General features: G+C 34.6%; 1 protein-coding gene across 1 annotated transcript; it reads right to left on the reverse strand.

Moving 5' to 3' along the window:
• Positions 1-4,960: 4,960 nt before the first annotated feature.
• LOC136209267 (uncharacterized) lies at positions 4,961-10,222 on the reverse strand. The gene is made up of 3 exons (XM_066000693.1): positions 9,647-10,222; positions 7,195-7,472; positions 4,961-5,604 (listed from the first exon to the last, which is right to left on the reverse strand). The coding sequence occupies exons 1-3, from the start codon at positions 9,894-9,896 to the stop codon at positions 5,281-5,283; spliced, it is 852 nt and encodes a 283-aa protein (XP_065856765.1). The 5' UTR covers positions 9,897-10,222; the 3' UTR covers positions 4,961-5,280.
• Between the last annotated feature and the right edge of the window lie 242 nt (positions 10,223-10,464).

Genomic DNA, 10,464 nt, shown 5'->3' on the forward strand with positions numbered 1-10,464 from the left:
TGTCGTACTCTCACCAGGGATCACCTTACAATCAATATAACTCTTTCTCCAAGCACTCCTTACTAAGAAGAAGTCAATTTGGCTCGCATTACCGCCACTCCGATAAGTCACTAAGTGGGATGTTCTCTTCATAAACCATGTGTTCATGATACTCAAGTCATAGGCTGATGCGAATTCCAAAATATCATTTCCTGCTTCATTCTTATCTCCAAAACCATACCCTCCATGAACACTCTCAAACCCATCTCGCCTAGAACCCACGTGTCCATTGAGATCACCCCCTAGTACCATTTTTTCATCCCTAGGAACCTGTTGCACCACTTCCTCTAAGTCATCCCAAAAAGCTTGTCTTATAGACACATCTAATCCTATTTGTGGCGCATATGCACTAATGACATTCACAACCTCATCCCCTATCACTAGCTTAACACTCATAATTCTATCGCTCTTCCTAGACACCGCTACTACCTCATCAATATACTCCCTATCAATAAGAATACCTACTCCATTTCTACCCTTATCCTTTCCTGAGTACCAAAGCTTATAACCCCAAGGAGCTATCTCTCTAGCCTTGGCTCCAACCCACTTGGTTTCTTGTAGGCATAATATATTTATTCTCCTCCTCTTCATAACATCTACAATTTCAGCTAATCTTCCTGTCAAAGAACCTATGTTCCATGTCCCAAAGCGTAACCTACTACCCTTACCCCTACCCCTACCATTACCGTGGACTAGCTTATTTACCCGCAACCCTTGCATATTTGACACCACCCCCGGGTCCTGGGGTGGCGCGCCGCTTCGGGGCGACGACCTAGCAACCCTTGCACATTTATCACTACACCCGGGTCTAGGAAGTGCAGCGCGTCGCTGAGTAGGGAACGCCCCAACGGTATTTATATTATGGTTCATGTCATAAGATGTGGCTAAGTTTTACGCTGGCCGCCACAAACCTACCGCAACCCTCCTCCTTTGTCCGGGCTTGGGACCGGCTGTAAAGGCCACCAAGTGACCCTCACAGGCGGAGTTGAGAGCCACATGTAAATAAAATAAAAAAATTATATTTATTATTTATTTAATTCAACTACTTGAAACTGTGTTCTTTTTGTTGTCACTGGCATATACATGATTATTATGTGGTTGTCATGTTATATGTAAAGAGTTCTTTCTAACTTGGCTGTTACATCACTATTTTAGTGACTTTTTCTGTATGAATTAGTTAGAATGATTTTATTGAAATAAAAAGTAAAAAAAAAAAAATTTGCATCAAAATAAAAAAGCAAAGTTAAATGATTTATTCAAACAAAATAAAATTCAATGATTTTTTTGAAACTCGCACCAAACTGCAATGAACATGAATACTGTTGGAAAATTTATATATAAATGAAATTAGTATAAATTCCAATAGTCATCCTTGTTCATGAACAGTTGTGTTCGTTCATGATTAGTCGTGTCAGTTTATGAACAGTCTTGTTCGTTCATGAATAGTCGTGTTCATTAGAGAACAGAAATGTCCATTCAAGTTCTATATATACATGATGGAACTGTAAGATTGATATACTTTGAAATATTATTCTCTGAAATATTATTCTCTGAAACATTTCTTCTATCTGTACCTGTTGTTTTGTTCTACTCTGGTGATAGCTATTATACACTCGGTAAGAGTTCGCTTGCGTAATCTGTTGTATCCTGGGCGACGATTGTCAATAGCGACAACATCTGTCTTAAGGAAACTGCTAATACAGGCCTCAGATTTGTCTAAACTCCTTCCTTTTAATTTATTATTTACTGTTCATGTTTCCTTCTGTGTTTATTTGTTTTTTGGGATACTGCTAATACAGGCATCATATTTGTCTAAACTCCTTCCTTTTAATTTATTATTTACTGTTCATGTTTCCTTCTGTGTTTATTTGTTTTTTGGTTTAATCATGTTCTAACAAATACAATTTACTCGAAGATAACAGATTAGTACTTCCAAAGTAGACAAGTATAGTTACACCCTAAGTTTAAAAAAAAAGCCACGAGAAAGAAGGGTAGTGAAGCATCTAGGCCCCGAATGCCCACAAGTAACACCACAAGAAGGAATTAGGCCTATCAGGAAGATCTTACCACCTTTCGATGTCGTATACGTCTAAGGCTAGCGACCGCGTCCTGATCCAAACCAGGGAAACAAAGACCTTTTGATGCCCAAGGGCCACACTTATTTAAAAGGGATCTTATTCCACGACAAAGGATCAACCAACTTTCTCTCTTTCTCTCCTACTCTCCTTGCATTATTACTGTTATCTTCATACCACATGCATACAAACTTGAACATCAAAGTGTATTCCAGGGCTACTCCCGGTGCAGGTACACAAGCAACCGTGAGGAACCATTCAGATCCCAACTTCTCATCAAATGGTAACTTAGAAATATCTAATATTCCTTCCCTCCCACGAATATAGATGAAAATGAGGGAAAAGTACAAAAATAAACCTTGTGATTTGGGTCATTTTCAAACATAAACTATGTGGTTTAAAAATTGACAAACAGGTACCTTGATGTTGATTTCGTTAGCAAACAAGATCCAAAAAAACTAATGATGTTAAAAAAGATGAGGTGGCAGTCAAACTCAAATGCTTGCATGGGCATTTTTATCTTTTCATTTATTTCATAATTTATTATATTTTAAAATCCTAAACCTTACCCAATCCCCAACTAACGCCTCACCTCTCTTCTTTCTCTCACATCTCTCTCCTATAACCTCTCCTAGCTCTTGCTCGTCTTATACCCCCAATTCACAATGGAGAAGCAGCAAAAACGTCCAATTAGTTTCTCAATTCTTATTCATTAGTGATAATTTTTTAACCCATTTCGTCTCTTGATTTTGTTTACCATGGCTTCAAATCTAATTTCAATTCCTCCTCCAGCTTACTCCTCTACGGTTACGTTATTCAACCCATTTCACCTCTTTATTTTGTTTACACTTCTTCCTCTTTTTTTGCTTGGCTCTTCACAATGGAGAAACAGCAACCCCCCCTCCCTCCCACCACCAATTATTTTCTCAAATTACTGATGATTTTTCAACCCATTTGAGCTTACTCCTCTACTCTTCAATTTCAATTCCCTCACTTCTAGATTTTCAGTCGTGGCCACAGCAGAAGGAGAATTTGAGAAAAAAAAAATGCAATGGCTTGGGAGAGAGATTTGAGAGAAAGAGGAGAGTTGAGGCGCGAGTTGGTGATTGGCTAAGGTTTATGATTTTAAAAATTAATAAATTATAAAATATAAAATAAATGAAAGGGTAAAAATACTCTTACGACATTGTTTGCTAACAGAATCAATCTTAATATATCTTTTTTGTCAACTTTTAAACTACATAATTTATGTTTGAAAATTACCGAAACAATAATGTTTATTTTTTGTACTTTTCCCTCTTTTAATATACCCTTTTATTAAATATAACATTAATTTATTGTATACTTAATAATTTTAAACTGTCATTTTAAAGAAGTTGCGTACAAATTAAAAAATCCGATTAATTTAAATTCAAATACTAATCTAACCTCTTAATCAATGCCTTACAAATTGTTAGAAAAGGGAACAGAGACACTCTTATATATATAAAAAAAAAACTATCATCCCCCTTCATCCATTTCTCTCTCAATTCATCAATAAAGTCTCTAATTCAAAAAAAAAAAAATTGTTATTAATGAAGGTTGGAAACCAAAGTAAGTAATTAATATTGGAAGAAAGTAAGTACTTTCTAGAGTTTTTTTTTCCACAATACATGTCATTTTGATTCAATCCATGCATATTAATTAATTGATTTTTACCAAATATATTCTCATTTAAATTACCTTTTTACTATGAAAATAGATAAAAATAATAATTAGTGGATGCAATTAATACAAGAATAACAAAGTTTTTAATTAAAATTAGTTACTTTTCTTAATTCTTGTACCTTAACCTTAAAAGACATGTATTATGGAACAAAAGAAGTAATTAATATTGGAAGATAGATTGGTCATTAATGAAACAATAAACAAAAGGGTAAAAATGGAAAAAAGACTCCAAATTTTCATTAAAAACTTAATTATTTTAAAAAAAATCACTTCCTAAAATGACTTATAAAGTAGAATGGATGGAATAATAAATAAGGTAAAATAAGAAAATGGTGGTAATTTTGTAGTTAAAAGAGAAATTATACCTATTTCACAGGAGACTTTCTACGAGTAATTCATACGATATATTAAAAGAGAAAGATATAACATTTCATGAAAAATAGATTGATATTAATAATTATATATATACAATTGATATTAATTAATTGATTAATGGGGTTAGACTATGCTTACTTTGTTTTTTACAAAGTAAGCATTACTTTATTTTTTCCACTATTAGATGGTGATGAACTTTAACAAAGTAAGCTCATCCAACGATAGAAAAAAACAAAATAAAGCTTACTTTGTAAAAAACAAAATAAGCATAGAAGGTCTTGATTAATGTATTACTCTCAGTGTATAATAAAATTTCTGTATATAAAAAAAAAGGTAAAGTTTTTTTTATGTTTGTAGAAGGAAGGATTAAAGAGAAATCAATATAATCTCTTCCTTATAACCATACCAAACATATTTTAAAAGTAACCAATGTCACCTCTTCCTTATGACCACACCAAACATATAAACTACTTCAATATGTCGAGTCAAAAGATCCAAACCTCATACATAAATTTATAGCTCATGTTATTAAAGGCCGCGTTTTGGTTCACATTTATAGCTCATGTTATTAAAGGCCGTTTGGTTCACATGTTCTTGTTTGCTATTACTAGATATCAATTGATTTCTATGATGAGCGGTTGTTTCGAAATTTTATTATGCACATTTTACTCCTGTTTAGAATTAAAAGATAAAAAATAGTTCCGAAGTCTAACCAATAGACACTAAAATTAATTGGTATTTAAAGATCAAAAACTTCATGCATAAAATCGGAAAGATACGCTTTATTTCTCATATTTTCCTTGTATCTAGTTGATACTTTACAAATCTCAAATTCGTAGAACAGCCCTTAGAACAACAAAGAGGGCTGGAGTATCTCCATACACAAGCTATTTTAATAATAAAACAAAAATTCAAGGAAAAACAAATTAAACACGAGGTGACAATGGCTGACACGATTTACAAAGATAACTCAATTAATACGACAAGATTGACATAATTGTCATTTTTCTTCTATTTATATCTATATCATATATAATCATATGGAACATATAGATAACATACCCCGATTTTGACACGTCTAACATCATTCACGATGCCTATGGCTTCTATGACTATCTTTGAGGGCATTTCTCTCCTTTCTGAATGCACTAAAGAGATCAATGCCAAGACCTACATTAAGCAAATTCATACCAGCCATACCAAACAGAGCCAGTGGCAATTCCACACCTTTGTCAAACTTGGAAGCATCTTTAAGTAGCTTGATGGTGATCAGAATGTGAGGAACACATCTTGCTAAAATGAAAGTCACCCAATTCAAAACCCATTCTAGCTTTACAATTTTGCTTTTAGCATCCCGGACACCGGCCATCCGCCGTACTTTCCTCACATGCAGGAAGATTGAATGCAACTGCATTTTGTGATAGAATTCAAACTTGAGATCTCTAAGTTTGTAATTATGTGTGTGTTTTCTGGGATAAAATGCACCAATGATCATTGGAAGTTTGGGATCTATATCATAAAGGTCACTAAACTTTCATTTTCTTTTAATAAAATCATTGAACTTCACATTAGATTCCAATAAAGCCATTCCGCCTAATTTGTGTAAAAGACTGACTGGAATGTTGATGTAGCACTAAAAACAGTTCATTATATGCCAACTAAACCCGTGTTTTGGACATGTCCAACATGTGTCCCACGTGGCACATTCTAAGCCACAACTTAAAAAAAAAAAACACATAAGACATGATGCATAGTTGCCACATAGTCATCTTTCTTCTACGTGACGTCAACATCCCGATGAGTTTTTATATACAAAATGGCCGAATGACTTTATTGAAATCAAATTTGAAGTTTAGTGATCTTATTGAAAGAAAATGAAGTTCTGTAATCTTTGTGAAATAAACTCCAAACTTCAATGACCGTTAATACAATTCACCAATAAAAAAAATGTCAAAATTAATCATTAAGTTCTATAGAGTCCTCCTGGAATATAAAAGCAAGTGTTGGAGTAATATTTCGTTCATCATATGAGACATGAATGATGAACCTCATTTATAAATAATGTCAGGAATTGTGTTATAATTGTTATTTGGATTCTTTTGTCTTTTTTATTTTATTTTATATAGGTGAAAGAAAAAACTGGAAACACATGGTCAATTATGCCTTGAAATCAAGGAAAATTGCATCTGCAACCACTAAAGTTTGGGGTCTATTTCATAAAAGTCATTGAACTTCACGTTTGATTTCAATAAAGTCATTCTGGCCAATTTGTGTATAAAAACTCACCGAAATATTAACTTGGCACAAAGGACAACAACTATATGCCAAATAAACGCCACACTGGACAAGAATGTGATTTTTTTATAAAAAAATGGCTTAGGATGTGCCACGTCAGCCACAAAGTATGACATGTCCAATATGGCACTTAGTAGGCATTAGTCAACTATCTTTTGTATCCGGACAACATTCCAGTGATTTTTTTTTACACAAATAGACCGGAATGTAAACAAAGGCCTAACTCACCCTAAAAGGTACCTCAAAGGAGGAAGAGTGTCTAACATTCATTACATAAGGAGCCATATAGCTCCCTAACTAATCGATATGGAATATTTAACGCGCACCTCTCACATCTAAAAACTATATGGGAGCGTGAAGCAAATATTTATGGGTGACCCAATGTTAAATACAAGGCTCTAATGCCATGTAAACAAAAGCCAAACTCACTCCAAAAGGTACCTCATAGGAGGAGGATTGCCTCACATATATAAGGAGGCATATAACTCTCTAATTAAATAATGTGGGATATCCAACCTGTAAGACTTTATTGTAATCAATTTTGAAGTTCAGAAATTTTGTTGAAAGATAATGAAGTTCAGTGACATTTGTGAAATAGAACCTAAACTTCAACTACTATCAGTGCATTTTACCCCTTGAAATCATTATGTAAAAAGTCACAAACTACTAAATTTAGATGGTGAAGAGTCTTTAGGAAATGTACCTCACAAATCAGAGTGAGAATAAGGTAGTTCACCGTGACATTTCGATACAAAGCAAGGGTAAAGCAAATGAGAAGTATCAGATGGTGCATGAGGATGGAAGGGATGAAGCCACTATATAGCCTGTAAAGCAGCATATCAAACTGATCATAGGCAAAATAACCGCATGAGAAACACAACGTTGGGTACGCCCACTGCCAAGTACCTCCCACGAGTTGTGAATGTTCAAATGTTGCATATGAACCATGTTTTAAACACTGATGAACTAAGATGTAAACCACTGCAGAAAGAGCAGATATAAATACCAGAAGTTAATAACAAGAAATCATATAGATGTAATGTAAGAACCGTTGAAAACAAAAGAGGTAATGGCATCAAATATGTCTGAAACTTGAATTTCGTTGATGCAAAATCAAACTCATAAATATCCAAAACAATTTTCAGATTGCAGTAGCTTAGGCTGACATAGAGAGACACTTGAATTCTTCATAGTTTATACTACAGAAACTCGTTAGCAGGGTACATTACATTCATGGCTACTGAACTTTAGCGTTACTAACATCATGCCCTAAACTTCATTTCTTGACATAAAAATCTTTGAACTTTACATTACTTTAACATTAAAGTTGAAATGAACAAAAATCCAGTAAAAATTTAATGAAATGATGAGAGTAAAATAAGTATTTTACCATAATTTACTGTTACATGGATAAAGAAAGAGTCAATGATGTAGTTAAACTTGTCCAAGTCATCATTTCGTTGATTAGTTTTTACGGGTTTTTGTTGATTTGGACTTTAATGATAGAGTAATTTAGATTTCAAGGATATTTATGTTAGGAAATGAAGTTTATAGTTCAGGAGCCATGGATATATTTTACCCCCTCGTTACCATATAAAGCAGGCTGCAAAAACCTGCCAATGACCGATCCACACATATAAAGGTGTGACAAGTAGAAAATCAATATGTTGATTCTGTGAGGGTAGTTGTAACACACTGTTTTTCATTTCTGATTTCCATTGCATATCTGGTTCTTTAACTATTCGAAAAATACTTTCTCGCTATTATGAGCAAACCAGTGATTCAATTAGAGAGGTTGGTTCGGATGGCGAGCATCTATCTTAGTTGAACCTCATCACGACAAAATCCTTGAAATGCCACAGATACTGTTAACTTATTTTTAGTGTAAGTTAAACACAAAATGAAACTCAAATCAATACCCTAAGAACAGATATGCTAAGAAATAGCTCCTGTTCTTTAAAATAACACAATCATGATTAACAAGTGACTCAATGAAGGTTTTCTTGTTGAACTTTATGTGTACATGATAAATTGCCAAATTCTATTCATGCTATGCCACAAAACAATTGTGGAGATTTAACATTAGTGCTACTAAATTACACATGCTTGTCTTCATAACATGTTTGAGTTCAATTCAATTTTTAGAACTGTGCATTTGAAGTTTCAGAATTTCAGCACCTTCTGTTGTTCTTTCTTTTCATTTCAGTACAAAGACATGCTCCATAACACAAACTACTACTGCAGAAAGTTTGAGTGTTTCGGTTGAGATTGAATTTCTCATTCCGAAGAATGTTTGGGATTTGGATTCGTCTCCAAATATCCCGCATACATTCCCCAACCTAAACTGTACTTTAAGAGACAGCAACATATGGAAGAATAATCATATCATAGATATGGCTGAATGGAGGGTTGGAAAATGAGGGCCTAATCATAAAAGTCAATTGCCCTCGAACTTCAAAAGCGACCAATTACCTCCTTAAACTTGCTTAAAGTGATGTATTACCCCCTCTTCCCACCCCCACCCCCTAACTTGCTTGCTTAACGATCTATTGGCCCCTGAACTTGTTTAAAGTGATGAGCGCTTCAACTTGTCCAAATATCCACTTGCTCTGCCATGTAGATCTCAAAGAGTTAATCATGTCACTTTAAGTAACTTGAAAGCGCTAAACGTTCATTGTCAAAGTTGGAGAATTAATTAGACTTTTCTAAGACAAATTTGGGCTAGAGATGTATTAGGGCTAATTTTCAGCATCACGGAATGGGAACGGGATCTTCCATCGTGGAATCTGAATCATATGGTCCACTCCTAGATACTAACTTAATAAGCTCTAAAAATGATAGAACATGAACATATTCAAGAATACCTTCTTGAACTTTCTAACTTTCAATTATAAACTCAACCAAGTAGAACATCATATCACATCTCATCTCATACATCATATGTAAAATTTTCTCTTAAAATTCAGAAATTTTCTCTTTTTGGTAGTCTACTTAATGGGATACTAGTCCTTAATCATTCTGTAAAAACACCCATAAGAAGAACAACTCAACTCCATAGAAGCATTTCATCAAACAGAAAGTAAGCGAAAATACCCAATAACTGAACAATGAAAGTTAATGGAAAGAAAGGCATAAAAACAGAGAAATTGAACAACCTGAAGCGGAGATGATGGAGGAATGGAGTAGAGAAACAGAGGTATTAACAAAGAGAGGGTCACGGGAGACGAAGAATCGAATGACCCAATTAGAAATCTGGAAAAAGGAACACCCAGCTATAATCCAAAACAGCTCAGTTCGCTTGTTGAATAAAACCTCAAACCAAACAGAGATGAACCACAGAATAAGAGTGGCCACAAAGAAGACGGCTGCCTTGTCGCCGTTTCGATTAGGACTTGGCCTTGCCATTTTCAAGGGTAGAATTTAATTGTGGAGCTATTTACATGGCCGTGCTGCGATTTTGTTTTTCTTCCCGGTCTTTAGGTACTTGTGAAGGGAAATTGAGAACTTGCGGTTGCTTTAGCTGCCCACAATCGCAAAGCAAACCGACCCGGACCATAGAAATAAATCTGAACCGATCTTCGATTTAATCATCATCTCCATGACTCTATTAAACTTTTGTATTAGTTTGCCCTTCCATTAATGGACCTGGAAGAGATGTCGGTACCGGCGCAGGCGCAGCTGCCAAGCTGGAGCCTGAATTGAATTAAATATAGTCAATGCTGTAATTTTTGGGTATGTAATAATGCAATGCAAATTTCTCATAGGAGTATGATTATATTACATGGGCAGTAGGGATCGCAACGGGTAGGGTACCCGCGGATAGTGCTAATCTCAAACTCTTACATGTTTATTTTTTAATTATCCGTACCCGTCCCATTATTCTAACGGTATATTTTTACATCTCATACCCTTCCCATTTAATTCGCGGGTACCCACGGGTATCCTTACCCGTTAAAAATCAATAAATAAAATA

This window comes from Euphorbia lathyris, chromosome 10 (assembly GCF_963576675.1).
Source record: "Euphorbia lathyris chromosome 10, ddEupLath1.1, whole genome shotgun sequence".
Taxonomy (NCBI): Eukaryota; Viridiplantae; Streptophyta; class Magnoliopsida; order Malpighiales; family Euphorbiaceae; genus Euphorbia; species Euphorbia lathyris.

Coding starts and splice junctions, on each gene's coding strand:
- LOC136209267 (XM_066000693.1), bottom strand. CDS start 9,896: ATGGCAAGGCCAAGTCCTAATCGAAACGGCGACAAGGCAGCCGTCTTC. Junction 7,473..9,646: donor CTCCATCATCTCCGCTTCAG/GTTGTTCAATTT, acceptor CTCTTTCTGCAG/TGGTTTACATCTTAGTTCAT. Junction 5,605..7,194: donor TTCTCACTCTGATTTGTGAG/GTACATTTCCTA, acceptor CACAAAATGCAG/TTGCATTCAATCTTCCTGCA.